We start from the raw sequence: 23388 nt of genomic DNA, 5'->3' as shown, positions 1-23388 counted from the left end.
TGACAAAAAGCATTAGCAATGTATTGTGTTAGTATGGAAGTGTTTTGATTTTGTCAATATTTCCTGTAGCAGATGTTCAAAAACTGACTCCATCAACACGTTATCGATTTTGTAAAAAACTTTTGAGATCTAAAGTCAACTTGTTGTTTTTTTTCAGTAAAATATACCATCTAGCACTTGGTCAATTTTTTTTTTAATTTGACTGAAATGAAAATGATGGATTTTCCTCGTTTTTTTGTCATAAACGAATGTAGAAGATGATTTCCCGCCAAAAAATAATTATTGTCTATTGTCTAATTTAAAAGTTCCGGAACGTCAATGTCAAACGTCAAAATATGCCATCATACGCGGTATTCGGTGAAACGTAGTGCGCAAAAATACTTCAAAGTGAATTTTTCACGTTTTCATATTGAATAAAAGGTTTTCAAGTATCTATTTTGAAAGTACAATCCTTCGAAATTTCTAGAATCTCTTCACATTCAGTTGACATGCAAAAATGCGTGCCGTTAGAATAGCGAAAGAGTTGGACAACTTAAGGAAAACTCCTCCATGGGGTATATCTTGTAATACGGTCAAAGACGGAGTCGTGGACAACTTGGAGGCCACGATAATGGGCCCCAGGGAGTCTCCCTACGACGGTGGCGCTTTTAAAGTACAGATCGACGTGCCTGAGAAGTATCCTTTCGAACCTCCGGTAATCAAATTTGTGACGCCGGTTTATCATCCAAATATTGATAAAGGTAAGTTATTTATATTATTGGGTAATTATTATAACCGAGTAACTTCAAAATCAGCATTTTTGAGATATCCACTAAAAACACACTTTAAAACCAAACAAACCATTACGCCGTTTCTCCGTAAGGGTAGGCAGAGAGGATAGAACGCCACATCACTCTATCTTTGCATACATATCTCGCTTTCTCTACATTCATACATCTTTTCATGCACGCGCGCCGGTTATTCCTACTCTTGACATGTCCATCTTCAAGTATTTGATGGACTTGATCGTGCCATGTCTTTCTCGGTGTTCCTCTATTTCTGCATCCATCAATATTTGCATTGTAAATATTCTTAGCCGTTCTTTCACTGTCCATTCGCTCTACATGTCCAAACCAGCGCAGAGCTCCTTTCTTGATTTTGTCAATAATGCTTGTCTCAATTGATCTCAACATTTGTGCATCTATTGTACATAGGTTTACCACACATTCGCCTGAGAGATCGCATTTCGACAGCATTCAGCCTACTTTCATCCCTGTTTTTCCAAGTTCATACTTTGCTCCCATACATCAGGGTCGGGACCAGGACTCCGTTGTGAACTGCTAATTGTGTCTCTTGCGACAACTATTTATTTGCCAAAGTTGATTTAAGCGCACCGTTCACTCTGTTCCCGGCACACCCTCCTTTCAATATCTTTCTCAGTCATATCATCCCTTGTGAACATACTTCCCAGATACACAAATTCCTCTACTTGTTTTAGTATAACTCCATTCACAGTGATTTCACATTTAGTGATACTTTAATTTCTTTAAAAAATCATCACATTCGATTTATCGACATTCATCAGCAAATCGCTTCCCTCGCATACATCGTAGACCTTTGTTACCAAGAATTGCCGTTCCCCTTTGTTGTTAGCAAGAAGCACTGCATCATCAGCATACAAAAGAAAGTTGACATTCAAATCAAAACACGTTTTTGTATCCATGAATGCTACGAATAAACAAGTGCTTCATTCAAATCATCATAATATTGTTTAAATGCATCACGACTTATTTATAACATTTTAAGGAACTGTTCGTATCATTTGAATAACAATATTTTTAAAAAATGCAACTAAAAACTACATATCCCACCTTTAGGACGAAAACCACTTAACTAAAAAAGAACTTAAAATGAGTCAAGATCATAAAACTACTTCAATCCATATTTCTGCATTTGAAAAACACAACATTCGGGTGGGAATAGGACAAAACCGTTCCATCGGTCTCTTTTTTACTCATAGAATTTAGATTCCGTGTCAGTACGGAAGCGACGCTATTAGTGTTGTGTTTACATTGCTGTGTGAAGGACCCAACACAGACAAACATATAGTGACCGAAAGTCGGCTGAATCGATTTTATTCCAATACAAATGGCTAGTTTACTTTATTTTTAAAAATATTAAAATGACCAATTTAGCTTTGTGATTATTTCGTTCCGACTTACTGATAATCTTAGTGACTTATTTAAGTTTATGTCATTTTATTATTTAAATTATCAATAATCTTAGTGAATTATTTAAGTTTATGTCATTTTATTATTTAAACCATTGTTTTTCAACCTGTGGGTAAGGATTTGGCTGCAAGAGCTTGGCGATGGAGAAAGCAATGCATCCAACAAGCGTTTGGCATCTGTTCTTTCAGTCTAGCAATAAATCCACTCTTCGCACCAGTCATGGCTTTTGCTCCGTCACTACAAATAGCAATGCATTTTTGTGCCCAATCGATATTCATATCTTGCGTAGCTTCAAGGAACATGTCATGCAAGCATTGACCTGTAATATTTTTGGGAAGTGCCTTGCAAAATAGTATTTCTTCCATTATTATTTCATTGGATTCAAAACGCACAAAAGCTACAAATTGCGCACAACTCGCAATATCCGTTGATTCATCAAATTGCAGGGATACAAAAGAACTTTTCATTATTTTTTCTATGACTTGATCACGAACATCAGTCGCCATATTGCTTATCCTGCGTTGAATGGTATTGTCAGAGAGAGGTATACTTTTGAGCTTTTCGACCTCTTGCTTGCCAAACATAATCTCTGCTATATCTAAAGCCACTGGTAAAATCAAATTTTCGGCAATAGTGTGAGATTTCCCTGCTTTAGCCACACGAAAAGCTACTCGATAACTAGCGAGCAACGCTTTCTCATTCAGGTTGGACATTTGTCCTATAGCAGTTTTTTGACGTTCAAGAGCTTTTAATTTTTGCTCAAAAAATTCCACGGGTTTATTTTTTCCATTAGGATGGTTTGTGTTTAGGTGGCGTACCAACTTCGGTGGCTTCATGCTTTCTCTTGACAAAATTTCAAAGCAAATTACGCACTGCGGTTTACTGTCAATCACAGTAAACCCAAATTTTAAATAAATGTCGTCATAAAGACGTTTTTTCTTTATTCCACTACTCCCGCTAGACGTTGATGGTTCTGATGATCTTTTCAGGAATTTATCTATTTTAAATTATAACAACTAAAATAAATGCGTACCGTAAAACAAGTGGTTCGCGCTCTTCAAACAATTAAACAGCAGACATGACCACGCGTGACTTACGCTCACAAATCAGTCTATAATTACTCCAACTCCAAGGCACCTTACAGTCCACATAACACCGAATTTACACTTCTGAATCGTTTCCACTTATCAGGATTGCTTCTGATTCCACTTGCTTCGCTGTCTTGCATCAAACTGCCATGGCCGCGGTCGACCGCCGTATTTATAGGCCAGCGCATTCTAACAAGAATTATCTCGAAGCGTAAAGAAACGTCTCGAAACTTGTGGATCTTTCGGACTACCAGCGCCATCTGTTGCTAACATCCGGAACCTGCACTAGTTCCTAGTATTACCAACAGATGGCGCTGGGAGTCTAACCCTAACGATATATTTTATTTATTTATATACATCTAATATGTTTGTATTTGTTTGTTAGTTATCAATTGGCCACGTATTCAATTTGAAATTATATGTTTTACTTACTTAATACTTAATTATATGTTTATATCAGATTGCAAATAACGCAAACGCCTAAAATTTTTGTAAGTATTATATATTTTTAACATACATGGAAAAAAGGGTTGGGGGGTCGCGAAATATTTTTTGATACTAGGGGGGTCGTGTCATGAAAAAGGTTGAAAAACGCTGATTTAAACTATCGAGAATCTTAGTGACTTATTTACAATTATGTCATTTCGTGAATAAATAAAAACATGTGTTTGGCGACCCGATCTGACCTAATAAAAATTATGTCATCTTATTTATCAAAGTGCTTTTGTTTGTTGTTTTTTTTTCAATCTAATAATGAACCATTGATCTCATGTATGCCCAGCCCCGTCATATAAAATCAAATTACGACAATTTTTAAGATGACTCCTTTTATTTTTTTACAAAATCATACAGAACTTTATATTTTAGGTGGCCGGATATGTCTGGACCTAATCAAGATGCCTCCCGCTGGGTCCTGGAGGCCCACAGTGACCCTGGAGTTCCTCCTGCTGGCCATACAGACCTTGCTGGACAGCCCCAACCCTGACGACCCCCTCATGCTGGACATCGCCAATCAGTTTAAGATCGACCGGGCCGCGTTTGATGCGGAAGCCAGGAGCCAAACAAAGAAACACGCCATGTGAATAATTGCATCTGTTGATTTTCTGGAGAATTTAAGAAATACGATGTTTAAACATAAGCACAGTGTGTACAGTGGACACTTAAACCAGCCAATGACAGGTGATACACCCTATAAATGTTGTCCATCTCTGTTGTAATATGTCAATCACCATTATTGTCATCATTAGTATTTTGTCAGTATATGTTATATTCCTGACGTATGCAGGCCAAAGGTTTATGGTATGTTGCATTGCTCGAAAATGAAGGCAGTTTTATCTTAAAATTATTTTAATTTGAACTCATTTATTCTCATAATTATTTTGAAATCCTTGCAAACTCTGATACTTCGTAATATATTATATTTGTTAGACTTCAGTACAATAATTATAAAAGTTCAAGAATGTGCGACTAGCTAGGAAGGCAAAACCCGAATGAGCGCAGAGCTATTATGCTGTTGGTCACGACAAAACCCGGTCACTGGTAGAAATTATAAATAAAAGTGGAAAAACGAAATGCAGTATTTTTAAATAATGTAACTATGTATTTAGTTTGTGTAAAATCACTAAAATAAATTTAATATGCCGACCGGTTTCAGAATATGACTGCTACTTTGTCATGGCTTAAAAATAAACCAACTCTAAATAATTTATTATATAAATAAAAGACGAGTGATACATTAATCCACAAATCTGGAATACCCAGTGACTGGTTTCATCGCTTTCGCGACATCTTCAAGTCCTCGAATATAATAAATTACAATGAACTTCCATCAAGAATTTTCACTTACAAACTGAAATGTTTTAACTCTAAATAAAACAATGTGTAAGTGCCATCGTTAGAAGTCGGAGAAAATGCTCAATTTTCAAACAAACCATCACGCCGTAGGGGTAGGCAGAGAGGATAGAGCGCCATATTACTCTATCTTTGCATACAGACTTCGCTTCCTCTACATTCATACATCTTCTCATGCACGCACACCGAATATTCCTATTCTTGACATGTCCATCTTCAAGTATTTGATGGACTTGATTGTGCCATGTCTTTCTCAGTCTTCGTCGTTTTCTGCATCCATCAACATTCGCATCCTAGATCCTTTTAGCCGTTCTTTCGCTGTCCATTCGCTCTACATGTCCAAACCAACGCAGCACCCCTTTTCTGAACTGCAAACTGAACTGAACGAAAGTGCAACCTGTCAAAACAAGTTTGCATCGCTTATCATTTTCTTGCAATAGTCACATGACCGTCAAGTTGATCAAATTATACTGCGTAAACCAACTAAGAGTCGTTTAATTGGTTTTACATGTTAGCAATGAATGAAAAAATTCTCATTTTGTTTACATGTTAGCAATGAATGTAAAAATTCTCATTTTTGGTGAAGCGTTTACGATTATTGCAATATAGACGGTTCTCACAGAACAGTTCCTATGGCAGCGTAGTGCAAACAATTGTCTAGTAATTCCGTTTAAATGCTTCTAGCACATTTTTCATGAATATCTAACATTTTATTGCATAAATCTAAAAGAAAAACAGGTTATTTTTATTTTTTTTATTTTATTTTATTTTATTTCATTGGAAAGCCAACAGACATTTATACATTTATAAGAATCAATTATACCATAAATACATATCATAAAGTCCAATTAGAGGCTTCCACATAATATTGTTATTGTAAATGTTGTCACATAAAAATTATACATAACATAAAATAACTAATCATACAAAACTTATAATATTACTAGAAATGTAAATGAATATTGGTCACACAGTTGCACATTACAATAAATAATACAACTATAGTTGACCACACAGTGTTCATTTATTATATGCCTACATGCAGAACTGCACATCACCTGCATAATATAGGCTGCGGATTCAAGGCGCAACATCATAACTTGAATTATTTTTGGAAATTTCACTTTTAAAGGAAGTTAAAGATATATTATTAATATCAATACAATTTAATTTTTGATTACACATATGGCAGGTTCTATTTACAAATGAATTTTGAAAAGATTTAGTTTTACATTTGGAAATTTTAAAAAGAGATTGGTTTCTGGTCTGCGTTACTGGGACTCTAAAATTAATAAGTGACAGAATCTTAGGGCAATCTATCATGTTATTCAAAGTTTTATACATAAAAATGGCATCAGCCATGTTCCTTCGAGTTTGGAGAGTTTGGAGTTTAGGTAAGTTTATAGACTCATCTGGACCTGTATTCTGAGTCAACCGTCTAAAATTGCAATACGATAAAAATTTTGATTGTATAGATTCAATTCGGTTAGTGTATTTTTTGTATTGAGGGCTCCAAGCGGGAGATGCGAATTCTAATTGACTTCGAACAAATGTGAAGTAAAGAGTTCTAAGAGTGCGCGCATGATTGAATTCTCTCCCTATACGGAAGAGGAAACCTAACATTTGGTATGATTTTTTCACAATTGAGTTGACATGTGCCTCAAACGTTAACTTATTGTCAAGTAGAACCCCGAGATCCCGCATCTCATTAACTTTAGTAAGTACTTGATAGTCAAGGCAATAATTATGGATGATTTTAAAGTTGTTCCTTGAAAATGTGAGCACAGAGCATTTTTTAATATTCAATTTTAGTAAGTTTTGTTTACAATATAAATTTAATCTATCGAGATCTTCTTGGAGTTTGACACAGTCTAAATTATATTTTATTTTTAAATATATTTTCATGTCATCAGCAAAAAGTAAAAAATTTGCAAATTTAAAGCACTTACCAATGTCATTGATAAAAATTATAAATAGTAATGGCCCCAAATGCGATCCTTGTGGAACGCCTGAGGGTACATTTACAACATCGGAACTAAACCCGTTTACGACTACTGATTGTAGTCTATTATTAAGGTAAGACGTCAGCCACCTATGTAGATTACCGTGGATACCCAAATTCCATAATTTATTGAGTAATATACTATGCGTAACAGTGTCAAAAGCCTTTGAATAATCAGTATACACTACGTCTACCTGAGTTCTTTCGTCCATTGCTTTTAAAACAGATTCCAAAAATACAACAAGATTAGAAGTGACGGATCTAAATTTTACAAAACCATGTTGGTTCTCGATGATAGTGTTTTTGACAGCATTATAAAGTTGACTGTAGACTATTTTTTTCAAAAAGTTTGCTGATAATAGTTAATTTTGAGATTGGACGATAATTTTTTATATCATTTTTTGAACCAGATTTATATATGGGTGTTATAAGGGCGCTTTTCCACATATCAGGAAATATGCCTTCACTTAATGATAATTGAAATAATAGAAATAATGGTTTGGCGATTTCATAACAACACATTTTAATGAAATATGAAGATATGTTATCACTACCCCCGCTTGTACTGTTTGACAAACTTTTAATATGACCAATAATCATCCTTTTTGAAATTGAAATAGAAGATATGTTGACATGATCATCAGTTTGTATGTTTGTATAAGGTAATTGTGTGTTGGGGGTGCAATGATTGAAGGAAGTAACAAAATGCTTTGAAAATAACTCACAAATATCACTGGGATTGTCCGCTGTAATATCATCAAGAACCATAGATTGCGGCAAACCATGATTTTTGTTTTTAATCTTAACAAAATTCCAAAATTGCTTTGGATCTTTACTAATTTTAATCTCAGAGTCATTTACAAAACTTTTAAGGCAATCTTTAGCCATTTGTTTTTGTCTTGCGCGCAGAATATTAAACGCAATCTTATCAAGGGGGTTATTAAATTTCTTCAATTTTTTGAAAATTTTGTATTTTTCTTTAGTGAGTTTAATTAATGCTGGACTATACCATACAGGATACGAGTTATTTGCTTTGCATTCTCTCGTGGGAATATTTACAGATATAATTTCCCTTAAGATGTGATAGAATCTATCCACAGCAGTGTTACAAGAAAGATTAAAAAATTCGCTATCCCAGTTGATATTCTGAAGGGAGTTATTAATTGTATTATAATTTGCCTTTTTAAATAATGTTACAGTACGGGAGTGATTAGGCATCGGTGTAAAAACGGATAATTCAAGTTTAATACATAGAGCGATATGGTGCCGACACTCAGGGATGAGAGGCTGGCTAATCTTGGAGACTTCCAAATTATGAGAACTTACGACTAGATCGAGATATTTGTTGTTATTATTTGGTATACTGCAATACTGTGATAGACTAGTAAATGATAATACATCTGAAAATTTAGCTGTAGTAACAGTTTGATTACTATTTGCCATATACATGGTCCCATCGATACTCTTATGCCAAGAGGCTTGGGTTATGAATGCTTATATATTTTTTCAAGCCAACATTACTAGAAATAAATAACAAGTAGATACCTTAAATACATCTAACACATGTGTTCAGTGTTTTACATCAAGACTACAGATTCTCAGAAAAGAAATTAGGGACAGAGTAGGCTTAGAGTAATAACCTAATAGAGTCGCCCATATGGAGAAAAGCCATTTAAGATTATTGACTACGAAGTTAGCTACATATTACAGCGATACAACGGGCCATAGGTACTGGGTTGAGAATTGTAAACGCAAACCAAAACCGTATACTGAATGTTTGTTGTTAAACTTAAAACCAAACCAAAAACTTTAAACACTTTTGTTCCATGCAATAAAGCTTGAGGGCTTCTCTAGAGAATTATTACTCTGAGGTAGTAGGTATTCCATTGGATATTTTTAAAAATGAAACATTTTGAGTGAAGGACTGTTATTTAAATCTTTAATTTGGTTAGAAAGATTATTTATTGACAGCTTAATGGATTTCTAACTCTACACAAAGTAAATACGTAGTTATATTATTTAACATGGAAAATCACAAAGTTAGTGCTTCAAATATTAATTTCACAGTATTTTTATTATTATAATATTGTAAACAGAGTGGTGTGGCGTTCTATCCTCTCTGCCTACCCCTCCGGAGAAATGGCGTGATGGTTAGTTAGTTAGTTAGTTTATAATATTGTAAATGAATAAAGCCTAAAGAATAACACAAGAATTTTTTATTATTAATTTATCTTATTACAAGTACTTAAAATACAATATAAAATATATGAATAATATGTATTATAATAATAAAAATATGTATACAGTTTTATTACACTTTTATTTGTGATTTTTTACAGTGACCTGGTTTCGTCATGACCGACTGGTAAAAATTGTAAATAAAAGTGGAATAAAACAATATATGTATTTTTATTATTATAATGAAAATGCAGTTCCACCAAGAAATGTCAGTAAAAAAACTCAATCTCATAACAAATATTTTAATAAATACACATTTTGAACTTTATTTTGTTTCATTTTTGTACTAAACAAGCCAAGAGAAAAATCACATTTTAATTATTGTGATATCACTGGAAATTGAACGCTTATTCAATTTCAAACATATGTTAGGCTAACTCCTTAGTCCTTACATTGAGGGAGCCGCCAACGATGAAGACAAGATTAAAAAAAGTCAACCAAAACCTTTATTTCCAATCTGTCTCTCTGGTTAGTAAAAAAGAGTACAGGAATTGATATATGTACAGTAAAACCGGGATATAACGAAATCCAAGGTACCAAAAAATAAAAATTCGTGACAACGAATTCCCACATATAACAAAAAAAATCTGGTTTTGCAAGACTTAAAAACGGTTATGAATTACGCTATTACTTTAGGTAGGTAGGCTTTTTGTATAGTCTATTTTGGCATCAATAAATAATTTTCCGTTTTTGGTGGAGATTTATAAGACTGCTTCTTATACCCTCAATTATAGTCCTTAAAATATAGCTTGATTAGAATGACATTTGTCAGCAAAAGTGACGACATAACTTTGTAGTAACGTCTAAGAAGTTATTTATATTGACACACAAAAAATCATTCTGTCTGGCGTGATATTTTTTTTTTATACAATGCTTGACACATAAATATAGAAAATTAGCTTTAAAAAAAAAAAAAAACTAAAATAAACCTAATTATTAATGACTGTCTTACAAGGTTACATCATTTTCGCATTCGCAAAAACGTTAGAGATTGGACAAATAGATCAATGTAAATTGATTGAATAAAAAAATAATTCATTTGATGTTGTTCATGAAAAAAGTATAAATGTCCTATTTTTTGGTCTTAAACACACTATAATAGGCTTGTTTTTGCGTTTTTATATCAATTTTCGCAAACAAAGTTTCGTGTTTGCATGAAAAAACTGATAAAATCGATTTGATCGGTACATGATTAGTGATCATTAATTTCCCATCATTATTGACATTTGTTAGGCAGCTGTCATTTTAATCAAGCTAAATTTTAAGGACTTTAGTAATTGATAGTAGAAATATGCATTACGAATAAAACATGGATTCATTATATCATACTCTTACAACATTATATTCAATACTAGCAAAAAAAGATCTAGGGAGATGGACTCTAGCGGACGATTCTATCATCTTGCCTCCATGCGCAATAGTCATCGAGCATTTTCTGTTTTGCACATTCTTTTACCCCGAATTTGTATGAAAAACATGTACGTTATAATATTAGTGTGTATAAAACAGTACGAAAACAAAAACAATGGCATATTTAGCGTTCCTTGTTTCAATGCGCGAGTTGTCACATATTATTATCGCTCGTTTACCATGCCAGACTTATCATACTGTTTATAATATAGTTAAACTTAATATACAAGTTGACAAAATGTACCTGTATTAAGTGTAAACTCATCATTATTTAAAATACCACAGTGAGAACGCATTATTTATTATTTTATAAAAACAAATAATGATTACACGTGGACAATGCAATATTCTTCTGTCCCAGAACTCGACCATTGTCCACATATAAACAGCAATTTGTAGGACAGAAAACTGTTCCGAGACATTGTCACGGAGATAGACAGGCAGGCTATCTCCACTCATCCTAATTTTCAGGCAATGGCATAATATTATTTATACGTTCTCCATACTCTTCTGCTTTGAAGAATTGTTTTTTGAAGCAGATTTAATATGATGAGAAACTACAATCATGGTCATTTGACTTTTAAAAAATAATACACAAAATTAGTCGATTCCTCCTTACTCGTGAAACCTGTTCTAAGGACGACTGCACAATAGGGTGAGCCGATATTTTTTTCCGAATTTCGAAATGAAAGGGGTCTAAACAGTTGCCTTTTGTCTTACTCGGAATGCAAAAAATATCAAAAAAATATTCGAAACTACTTTGGGCCCTCAACCTTTTTTTTTTTCCGAGGTTTTTACTAAACCAGCTGTCCTTTCATATTTAAGTAAGAAAATCAGTCCAATTAAATTTTATAATGTGCATCAAACCTTATTAAATAAGCATCTCAGGGCGTGAGTTGCTCTTTGTTTTGTAATAAATTGGTAGCATTGTTTTAATAAGCCATTGTTTTCGTCAATATTAGCCAGGCGCTCAACGGAATCAGTTCCGCGGAGTGTAAACTTTTTGCATTTTGGTGGTTTCAAAACGTGTTTGAATTTGTAATGTGATTAAGTTATATCTTTACTAAAAAATAATTTTATCAATATAGATAATTAACAAAATGTTCAGACAGTGATAAACTTCAAACCTCGGTTGAGGGCCAAAAGTAGTATGGAATATTTTTTTTATTAATTTTTATGCTCAATTTCATGCAAAATGCAACTTTTTAGACCCCTTTCACTTTGATGTCTAAAAGAATAAAAAAACTTCATACATCATCCAATGTTAAAAATTTAATTTATTTCATTTGTATGTCACTCAAGCATATCAAACAATTTGGCAGAGAAATAATCCAAAGTTTTAAAAATTTATACAGCTTGCCCACCACATACCGCACACCGCATCAGAGGACATTAGTCTCCTTGGCGATGCCCACATACACGGAAAATTTGCTCATTGTCAAACGAGAAAAGCTTCCCGAAGGAGCTTTCTGAAATCTGGTAGCCTTAGCATCAAATATGTACTTCATTGGATTGAGAAAAGAGGGAAGTGAATTCTTCACTGACTGGATAAAAATTTATACAGATGGAGTCGTTGGTATTTTTGAATAACTTTCATAATGCCTTTTGCACTTTAATTATTTACCACATGTGTAGCTATAGCGAATCCCACCCTCTATTGGTTTGTAAAGTGCATAGTATGCTCTTTTTCATGAGTAGGGTTCGAACTTCAGGCCTCTGATCCGTGAAAAGAATCCACACTAACTCTAGCGCCAATTTTAAAGCTGGAAACTAAAATATAATAAAAGAAAAAAACTACATGGCTATATTAATCATGGACACCTAACGTTTGTACGAACCCCATAAACCTAACCATTCGACGAATGATTTTTGTGGTGGAGATCTAATTGAAAACATGTTTATTATACACATATGAAACAAACGTCGTTGGACATGACTGTCTCTTGAGAGACCGTGGTAAGAACCGAGTTGACAAGCGATAACATGATCATCGACGTGCTTGGCAAAAAGATACAACATATTTGCTATCAAAGGTGAGGTGTCTAGGGTTAAAGTTCCACAAAAAAATATGACAAATTTCTCTGGCTTTCTTTCCATAAACACCAAATTTGTATGAGCTGTTAGTTTACATATTAATACTTAACTTAATCATTTTTAATTGAAAACAAGCCATAAATGTTAGGAAGCCATTTTGCCAAAAAACTGTTTAAATGTCACTTAAGTTTCTCTGGTTCTCAGCGCCTTATATGACTTTAAAAAATTAGTTTTTAAAGTTAATTTGAACATTGACTAAAAAAACTTCTGATTATTTTAACCAGTATCTGATGTACAATCCCCGGAACTATCACTGGGATTAGAATTATCAGAAGAACTACTTGATTTGCGGCTGTTTTTTTTTGTCATCTTTTTCTTTAACACATATTTTTTATCATCTTCCTTCCCAGTGCCACTTTCTTCTATCTCGCCACCTCCCTTGAGTCTCTCTTGTTCTTCAATCGCATCTGTTACTTTTTCATCGATCTCCTGAATAGTCTTGTTTTCCTGGTCGCTAGGGCTCTTTGAGAACACTTGCGAGATGCTTGGCCGAAGCGTTTCCGTAGATTTAGAAATATCTTTGGTCAAGCTGGTTGAGGGTTTAGGAAGCTGGGCGTTTTCCTCTTCTTCGTCATCCTCTTGAGAAGCTTTCAAAAGAGCTGCTTTTTGAGCGATGTCGAATGCTTCTGGATATTGCTGGCTGTAAAAGTAAAAGTTTATTCAGTTAATCACAAATGCGGGAATCTGAATAACGCAGCTTAATCTTGGTATCTTTTTCTATTATTTTATTTTATTCGTCCCTTGTTTACTATGCAAACCTGTATCAAAACAAATGTTTTATATATTGATCGTTCAGTTCAATATATAAAACAATTGAAGGTTTGGGAGCAGTAGTGACAGGGGTTTAAAGTACATATTTTGAACATTATAATTTTAAAAATCAATGTAGACATTAATGTTTGTTTTTACTGCGTGTTTAATATGTTTCTTCCAATTCTTCCAGAATAAAAAATGTCTGCTTTAAAACAGGTTTCACCTAGTTGGGCAGAGAAGATGTATTCCAAGGAAATCATTGAAATAATATAGTTATAAGAAATGTGCAAAAAGAGAAAAAAACATGTAGTAGATATTATGACTTTATTTTTTGTGGCAAATATTAATATCAAATATTGGAAGTGTCTAACTCATGAACTCGATGAACGATTGCACAGTAAAAATTACCTGAGTTTGGTCTTCAGCACTCTGATCTTTTTAAAAATAAAATCTAGGTCTTTTTTCATATCCACTAAGAGTTGAGTGTGTTTCTTGAACTCCGCTGTTGCAACTTTAAGCCGGCTAGAGCTTAACGCGTTGCAATTGGTTAACATTTCATTGGTCTTCTCAAATCTTTGGAGCCTGTAAAAATATGAAAGAGTTATATTTTAGCTTGTCAAAATCTTCACCGACTAACAAAGCTCATGGAATAATGTAAGAATTTTCTTTGGTTTATGCAAAAAAATGAAATATTACAACTTTCATACACATTTAATATATTATATGCATATATTTACGTTTCCCAGAATGCAAAAGAGATAAAAAAGCTTTTTCGTCTACCATATTGGGGATTGACATCTTACGATGATGTTCTTTTTATTTTTGCTTAATAAATATTACTAAAATCACATAATATACCGTGTTTCAATGAGTGCCAAATAAAAAAAATGTGGATAATTTTTTTAAAAAAATTCTTAAATATTTTGTGTTCCTAGCTGCACTGTTATTTCATTAGTTCATTCAATCAAAGAAAAACATTCCTTTGTAAGCATAATGATGTCCAGTTCCTTATTTTGGAATTAAGATATTACTAACAACAATTGAAGAGTGATTTTTCAAAGAGTCCTGAGTCAAAATTGATGAATTCCATTGGTAGGTGGAGAGGATAGAACGCCACATCACTCTGTCTTTGCATACATACCTTGCTTCCTCTTCATTCATACGTCTTCTTATGCACGCACGCCGATTATTCCTACTTTTGACATGTCCTTCTTCAAGTATTTGATGAACTTAATCTTACCATGTCTTTATCGATCTTCTTCATTTTCTGCATCTATCAACGTTCGCATCGTAGATCCTTTTAGCCGTTTTTTCGCTGTCCGTTCGCTCATGTCCTTACATCTCCAAACCAACGCAGCACCTCTTTTTTTATTCTGTCGATAATGCAAGTCTCAGCCTTACACAGTTCACGGATCTCGACATTTGTGCACCTATCATACATCGTTTCACCACACATTCGCCTGAGGGATCGCATTTCGACAGCATTTAAACTGCTTTCATAAGAAATGTTGATGATGGCAAATTACCAAAGTGTATTTGAGTGATCTGATGCATAAATCGAGTCTAACTTGATCTGATAAACACGGACAAAACACAGATAACTGTTTTTCTGTAAACAATAATTTTTGACTATGAAAAATCACTCTTCAATTGATCTAGATCTCATACTTATATAAATACGGGACAACCCAGTGAGGGAACATTATTCTGTATAACAAAATAATACAAAATTGTAAAACCATAAATAAATATAGGGCTACATACTATTGTTGGGTTTCTTGCACAAGTTGGTAACTAAATTTTACCAGGAGTGAGATGTTGCACTTTTAAAGTTAAAAGCTTACCCCAAATTAACAATTCAAATAAAACTGTAAGCTGAATATTATAAACGATTATTTTTTGTATTTATAAAAGACAAAATATTTTCATTTACTTTTTAAATAAAGATTATTTGATACCATTTATGAAGACATATCATTTTTCGAAAATTTGTAGTTACCGACTTGTGCCAGCAACCTGATGATATTATGACACCGAAAAATTGGTTCAACGATATAAAAAGAACTTAGGATGAATGTAACGAATTGATTAGTAGAAAATCTAGAATGAACTGTGATGAAATTATAAAAAAATGTTAGTAACGATATTTTCGCTGAAGAAGTTTCTAGTAATTAAATTAGTGTGAAGAGTTATTGCCAACACTGATTGTTTTTTTTTTAAAATCATTTTGAACACAAATACACCAGGAACACATTATAATCAAATAAACAAAAGTATTACATTTGTTTTTGGGAGCGAATCATTGTTTCTACATCAGTTTGATTGACAATTCCGGCTAAACCTTGAATAAAAACCTCAGGAGCCGAATAGTTCTGGAAACATTCGATTGAAAATTCACTCTCCGGCGTCCCGTTCGCCATTTTCTAGTATTATTGTTTATTTAAATAAAATTATGAATAATATTTATAAGAATTTGACATCTGACGTTTGCCGATAAAAAGGTCTGACAGTTAAAACACAGATAATTTTTAGACTCTTCCAATAAATAAGTAAGCATATACCATAAAGTATAATTTTAAGATGGGACCTACCCAATCTATTCAGCAGCCATATAACATAAATATATGAAATTGAATGTTTTTTACTGTTGCTCATGTTTTATCAATTCAATAATTATAAGTGATATTAGATAAATAATCCAGTAAGTAACTAAGCTTTTAAGGAGGAGAAATCAAATAAAATATCATTATTGCCAGCTGTACAAAATTTAAATTCTAATTTTATTGTCAATATTATTACAAAAAACTACCAATTTATAATATTTTTATCAAAGTTATACTGGATTTTCATAAAATTTATGCTGAGCGTAAAGTAAGTCAGACGCTATGACCGCAACGAAAATAACAACACCTGGGATGGTATTCCAAACGCTCTCGTGGCCGTATTATCTCGTGTATTTTGTATGTAAATACTGTTTTCTCGTGCCACGAGAGTGGTTCAGAATAGCACCCCTGGAGTGAGCCCTGGGCTGCTATTCCAAATGCTCTCGCGGCCGTAGAAAAAGCTTTTATCTCGCGTGTTTACATACAAAATACGCGAGATAAAAGTGTTTTCTCCGCGCCCATGCGCGAGAGCGTTCGGGATAGCAGCGCTGGGCTGGTACTGTGAACGGAATTGCGCGCAAAGAGATCGCTCTGTTAGCGTGTATCTAGAACGTAAATGCAGGCTATAAATGCATTTTCTACGCTCGCTTTTGCGTTCAGAATACCACTCCTGCAGTGCGATTTTAAACGCGCTCCAGGGGTACCCACTGAAGAATTGCACTGCTGGAAAAAAATATATTTATATCACGAAAACAGTTATTATTTGTATATGTTTTTGCCAAATAAAGCCCCCGCCACCTGCGATTTTTCGTTTCTTCCGGAACGTAAATTACAATGTCGAGGAATGCGTTTCGACTTGAAAAAAGCCCCAAATCGCTATAAAACTAATCGTCATTATCAAATCCTCATCGGCACCTGATGGTGCGTGGGGTACCTACTACATGGCTACACCAAACGGAGCAAATCTCAATCATCTGTTACAGGAAGGTAAAGTGATCAGTTTTACGCTTCAGGCACTAGTAAAATATTGCAGCTTAAAAGGATATGCGATGCAAGACAATTTTGATGAATATTGTATTTCTGTCACTTTTTTGCAAATGCACCCCTGAAAGTAGCCATCGAGTCAAAGCACTCTTATGGCTTTCTGATGGTTATTTTTCACACGCAGAACTGTATTATTTATCCAACTGGAAACAGACAAAGAGTTAAATTCCATTTCAAAGGCTGAGACAAGCATTATCGACAAAATCAATTTTGAATGGAGAAAAAATGACTAAAATAATTTACGGTACGAATGTTGATGAATGCAAAAATGAGGAAGATCGAGAAAGACATGGCATTATCAAGTTCAACAAATATTTGAATGCGGACACGTCAAAAATCGGAAGAATCGGCGTGCGTGCATGAGAAGCTGTAGGAATGTAGGGGAAGCGAGGTCGGTATGCAAAGAGAGAAGGTATGGCTGGTGAAGCTGGCGGTCGTGAGACGCTGGCACAGCTAGTATGAAGCTGGCGGTCTAAATGGACGCTGGCACAGCTCGCTTGATGAAAAGACACGCACTTCACTCATAGAATGTTATTTGTGTGCCGATTTCAATTTTTAATTTTATTTTTTCATATATATAATATTTGTAAAAAAAGTAAGAGAATCTTGTAACGAAAAACTTCCTCAGAGACGTGAAAAATGTCAATGTCCAAAGTAATATTGTTCAACATAGAGATAGCCCTTCCAACAGGCATAACCATTGGCAGGTTGGTCCTGTATATTGGAATGTGAAACAGTCTACGCCGACGCTGTCTAAGGTATCCGGATCATAATTTCAGGGTTGTCAATAATACCGCGCAACAATCGAAGGTAGTACGTAGTTAAATTCACATTCCTTCTAGTCTTCAAACTGCTGTAACCGAGCACACCCTGGAGAAACTCAGAGGGATAAAGCCATGGATAATATCCGTACTTCTTCATGTAGAGAAGCCGAAGAACTATCTTCTGAACCCTCTCCACCATAAGAGAGTACTTCAACTCACACGGTCCCCAAATCATCGAGCCACTCTCGAGTCTACTTCGCACCAACGAGTTATAAAGAATTCTCAGTGCTACCAAAAACCCTGGCAGTGCGCAAGACGAATCCTAACATCTTCAATGAACTACTACAAACTGTTTCGATCTGATCATGAAATGTCAGGGAACTCACAAAAGTGATGCCTAGATCTTTAACCTTCGCAATGCGCATAAGATTCTAGTCAATAATTCTTTAGCGGAAAAAAAGCGTTTTGTGGGCCGTGGTGAAAGACATAACTGAGCAATTTGAAATATTGAACAATAATGATAATTGATGAAATATCACGTTTTTTTCAAAACATTTTTAAAGTAATAAAGGTCTATGAAATACTATACAGTAAAAAAATAATATTTTTTTACTTATTAGTAGCGTAAAAAATATTTTTAAATATGTAATTTTGAATTCCTGCAAAAACGGTCATTCTATTGGCCACGTTCCTAATACGTCACGACTCGTGTTTATTCGTTCCTGACCATTTCAAATTCGTTAAGAATATTATCACGAACCTTGACGTCACGACTATCAAGGCCAAACATGTCGCGTTTTTCTAGTGAAGTGTTTTTAAAAATAATTTTATAAATTTATGTATGAAAACATTTCTCCATAATATCCATATTGATAAGCCAGTTCATATATTTTTATCGGTATTCGTAGTATGTGCTATTTCCCTATTATTTTTTCTGTCTTTCGCAGTGAAAAAAATGTTTGTAGCTCGTGTACATTTTTATTTGGTACAGTGACGGTTGTAATATTTTTTATTCCCAACTGTACATATTTTTGGTTTTTAACTCATAGGCGATTTTTCCTTTATTTATTTTTATGTTTTTGTTACTCATATAAAAAAAGTATACTTTGTTGTTGTATTTTTATCAAATTTTACTTTTTTATTATTTTTTGGTATTTTTATAACGCTTTTTAAAAATTTAAAAAATAAAGGCGTTTTTCAACAAGTCTTTTTTTTTACTGGACAGTATTTCACGGTCACTGGTCACATCAAAAGCAGACACAACTGAAAGGCATGTATCGAGACTCAAATGCGTGTCGAGACTGGACCCTAGTCGAGATAGGCCCTTTTGCACATGCCACGCCAATCCACCCGGCCCGGTAATTTTACCGTGTACACCCACCCTTCAAACGCATACAAAATGAGTCACCTTTTGTAGGGTGTACCCGGAACAATTACCGGGCCGGGTGGATTGGCGTGGCGTGTGTGAAAAGGGCCATAAGCTGTTGCGTAGTTGTTACGTGTTCGCATACCGTTCCTGAGGTCCAGGGCTCGATTCCTGGCAGGGTTGAATGTAAACATTAAACATTGATTTTACAGGTTATTTTAACTGCGCTGACCATTACAAATTACAACTTAAACGCGCTGAGAGGAAAAAATAAAGAAAATAGTTCATTATTTTTGGTGGGAAATTCTTTATTATCTATTATTTGAAAATATTCCTTTTCCATTGTTGTTCTCACTCGCACTTGTGAAAACGGATTTCCTTGCTTTTTGTCCCCGTCGCTCTCATTGTTTGAAGCCGCATCTGGAATGGAAGCCAGAATCTCTGTTTATGATATATGGACCCGTGCGTCGATACGAATTCACAACATTTAATTAAAATATTTACAAATTCAAATTAAATTTGATTGGATTCGATCATTTTGTTAATAATCTCTCTCTTATTATTATGGTTGCTTGCTTAACACTAATATCATAGTCTTAGAGTTTTATCAAACTTATTAAAATATGTTTCCAAACCTCTAAATTGTGTTTTATGATCCAAGTAGATATGGGATTTTTCAGTATGCTAGTAATTTCAAAGAACTCGAATTCCCTTCTTTTTTGTTTTTAATATAGTTTAAATAATTGTTAGTTCAGTATATATTGTTTTCTTGAAGGTAACACATATTGGAATATCTATACCGTGGCTTCAATATTATAGTCCCACACCACCGTATGGACTTTTAAGTAAAAATGCATGATGTTTATTGCCGATTACCTGAAATCCGATAGTATAAAATAGCTTAGAAAAATCAGATATAATTCTGAAAATTCTATTAGTTTTGTTGCTATACAAATATAATTTTATTTCTTTTAATGTGTTGTGTATTTATAAAATTATTACTTTCTTTGTTTGTATATTTTTTTTTATACTTATAAGTATATGAAAATGTATTTATTTTTTTGTTTGAATTCTTTACAAGTTACTTACAATTTGCTTTTTAATTCAATTACTTTTATTATATCCATATAAAATTATTTTTTTCTTTTTTACTATGTAAAGTTTCACTTTTTATTTTGCATGGCAGTATGCTTCTTATTGTTTCTAAATGTATACAAAAAAGCATTGTTTATCTTTTAAATTTTTACGCACTATGTTTGTACTTAACTGTATATTTTTTGTAAATGCCCCTTGGGCGTATTGTAAAATTAAATAAATAAATAAAAATAAAAAAAATAATATTCAACACATTAGATTATGTCTCATACCTATATGCAACAAGTTTTTCATTGAAGTGTAGCTAAACATAACAATTCTAATGGCTTTGAAAATGTATTTCCGTATATAAAGTCGTCGTTGTATATTTTCACATGTAAAAATAAAATTAAAAGTATATTGTTAACAATATTTGAGTTTGTCCAAATGTTTGCGAACAAAAGATTGGATTTCACCCCCTCGGGAGCCAGTAAGATAAAAAAATTACAACAGGGATGGAGAATACCTTAAATAAGGGAATATGGAAGTCTAGGCATATTTACAAGGCTTATGACCTGTCAATGGCTGGTTTAAGTGGCCACGATGTTCAAATATGGGCAGAATGGTGAATGTTACTACACAGTGTGTAAAGTGGCCACTTAAACCAGCCATTGACAGGTCATAAGCCCTGTAAATGCCCAGACTTCCATATTCCCTACTTTAAGGTATTCTCCGTCCCTGTTGTAGTTTGTTAAGTATATTGTTAAGTGTTTTCGGCACGGGTACCCAGTGAGGTCACATTATTTTTATTATTTATCATTGTTTATTTTGGAAAAAAATGAATAAATAAATAAATTTTATGTCGAGATGACAAGTTGGTAAAACATACCGAGGTAGATAGAGATAGTACAGAAGTTAAGTAGGTATACCGTCTCGGTATGTACCGATGAAGATTGCCTTTATGATCGCGGTCCTGAAGCGCATATTATCTTTTTATATAAAAAAACGATCAAGATACTAATGATGGGAATAATCGAAATATTTAGATAATCGAAACACGAGCATTCGAGATACGCAAATAATCGAATTCAAACATCGAAGTGAAATGTAAGAAAAGGGCAAAAAAAAAAAAAAAAACAACGTACGTATCTGACTGCTGGGTAGGAGTAAATATATGTGTAGTAACAAAGTACTTCAAAATAACAATGATAAGTTCAGCCCTACGGGAAATTTGATATAAAACATGTTTTATTACGCACGGTAAAAATTACAACAATAAATTGTAAATTTCTTGAAAATTTGAAAATGTATGAAAGAAAGTTTGCCAAAATCAACCAATAATATAACGTTGTGATAGTTATATGTCGGCCTACCATGCAAGAGGTCTCGGGTTCGATTCCCGACATGGTCTATTTGAAATATTTATTTATAAGGGTGTTTTCACACTAAAATATTTCATAGTTCCTGGACTGGTATCTAAAGCGTAAGACTGATCATCTGACCTTTATGCAACACAAAATGATCAAAATATGCTAAGATTGGTTTACCAATACAGTGCCCTATGCACCATTAGGTGTGGAAAGGGAATGATGATGACGATGATAGTTATCCTATTTCCGGGAAACAAACTAACAGACGTGAACTTAATACGTCACACGCAGAGTAATTTCAAAATAAAATCCAAATTAAAATCACAGTTCTGATGATACGACACACAAAAATGTTAAAAGTTGTGAATGTTTACCCACATGTCAGAATTCATATCTCGATTGTCTCGAAATATCAAGTCCGAATTCATATCTCGATTGTCTTGGAAAACCATTCCGAATGAATCCACTCGAGATATCTCGATTATTTCTCCGATTAGTACGAGTGAACTCGATTAAGCTAGGGTTTCCTAGGACAGCGGTGCCCGTATCTTAACGGCCGTAGTGAACGGTGATGCGGTGGACAGCCGTCGGAACGGTGACTAGAGAGTGGTTTCCTAGGAAATCGGTGTTAATAAATGTTATAAAAACCGTTTTCCTAGGAAACCACTCTCTAGTCACCGTTACAACGGCTATCCACCGCATCACCGTTCACTACGGCCGTTAAGATACGGGCACCGCTGTCCTAGGAAACCCTAGCTTTAGTTGTAAGCATTTCAAAATGTCTCGATCTTTTTAATAGTCGAATATTTCGATTATTTTAATTCGATTATTCCGACCATTTGCGGCCAGATACAGTGCGATTGGTATGCCGATGTAGTAAGGAATGATGATAATCTTTTTTTAATAAAAATAAAGATTTTAGAGAAGGTAATAAAGAAGTCTAGGCATCCACAGGGCCTATGACATGTCATTGGCTAGTTCGAGTGGCCACTTTACACATCGAGTAACATTCACCATTCTATTAACATTTATTGTACCATTTTTAATACAATTTACAAGTTTTAAGCAAATATATTATTTTCATACGCACCCATACACACGCACCCTCTCCCTCTTTCATTCCCACACGCACATGTATCCTCTCCCTCATTCATTCACGCATACACACATTCACATACACATGAATACAAACGTCACACAAATACAATTACTAAACTTCTTTTCTTATATATTATGTGTCATTATATTTACAGTGGATTTTTTTAATTGGCTTTAGTATTGTTAAGATTTTTCTAATTATTTTGTTTATGTAATAGCTGTAAAAATCCCAAATAAAATGAAATAAAGAAATAAAATAAATAAATAAACATAATTCAACAGAGATGAAGAACATTTAAGAAAGGTAATATAGAAGTCTAGGCATCTACAGGGCTTACGACCTGTCGATGGCTGGTTTAAGTGCCCACTTTACACACTGTGTAACATTCATCATTCTGCCCATATTCGAACCTCTATATTCCT

General features: G+C 33.9%; 2 protein-coding genes across 2 annotated transcripts; one reads left to right on the top strand and one right to left on the bottom strand.

Annotated features, from left to right (window-relative positions):
• The first annotated feature begins 337 nt into the window (after nucleotides 1–337).
• LOC148271541 (ubiquitin-conjugating enzyme E2 T-like) lies at nucleotides 338–13395 on the top strand. The gene is made up of 2 exons (XM_088241270.1): nucleotides 338–740; nucleotides 4166–13395. The coding sequence occupies exons 1-2, from the start codon at nucleotides 497–499 to the stop codon at nucleotides 4378–4380; spliced, it is 459 nt and encodes a 152-aa protein (XP_088097396.1). The 5' UTR covers nucleotides 338–496; the 3' UTR covers nucleotides 4381–13395.
• Nucleotides 12059–16142, bottom strand: LOC148271540 (kxDL motif-containing protein CG10681). The gene is made up of 3 exons (XM_088241269.1): nucleotides 15927–16142; nucleotides 14055–14228; nucleotides 12059–13533 (listed from the first exon to the last, which is right to left on the bottom strand). Exons 1-3 carry the CDS (start codon nucleotides 16064–16066, stop codon nucleotides 13110–13112), a joined length of 738 nt encoding a protein of 245 aa, XP_088097395.1. The 5' UTR covers nucleotides 16067–16142; the 3' UTR covers nucleotides 12059–13109.
• Between the last annotated feature and the right edge of the window lie 7246 nt (nucleotides 16143–23388).

The sequence above is a fragment of the Micrasema longulum genome, unplaced genomic scaffold (genome assembly GCF_059751315.1).
Source record: "Micrasema longulum isolate JH-2025_06_02 unplaced genomic scaffold, ASM5975131v1 h1tg002810l, whole genome shotgun sequence".
Classification (NCBI taxonomy): Eukaryota; Metazoa; Arthropoda; class Insecta; order Trichoptera; family Brachycentridae; genus Micrasema; species Micrasema longulum.
The sequence above is the reverse complement of the archived record's forward strand: the minus strand, read 5'-3'. Positions and strand labels throughout refer to the sequence as shown.

Coding starts and splice junctions, on each gene's coding strand:
- LOC148271541 (XM_088241270.1), top strand. CDS start 497: ATGCGTGCCGTTAGAATAGCGAAAGAGTTGGACAACTTAAGGAAAACT. Junction 741..4,165: donor TCATCCAAATATTGATAAAG/GTAAGTTATTTA, acceptor TTTATATTTTAG/GTGGCCGGATATGTCTGGAC.
- LOC148271540 (XM_088241269.1), bottom strand. CDS start 16,066: ATGGCGAACGGGACGCCGGAGAGTGAATTTTCAATCGAATGTTTCCAG. Junction 14,229..15,926: donor ATTCGCTCCCAAAAACAAAT/GTAATACTTTTG, acceptor ATATTTTTACAG/GCTCCAAAGATTTGAGAAGA. Junction 13,534..14,054: donor GTGCTGAAGACCAAACTCAG/GTAATTTTTACT, acceptor TTACTTTTACAG/CCAGCAATATCCAGAAGCAT.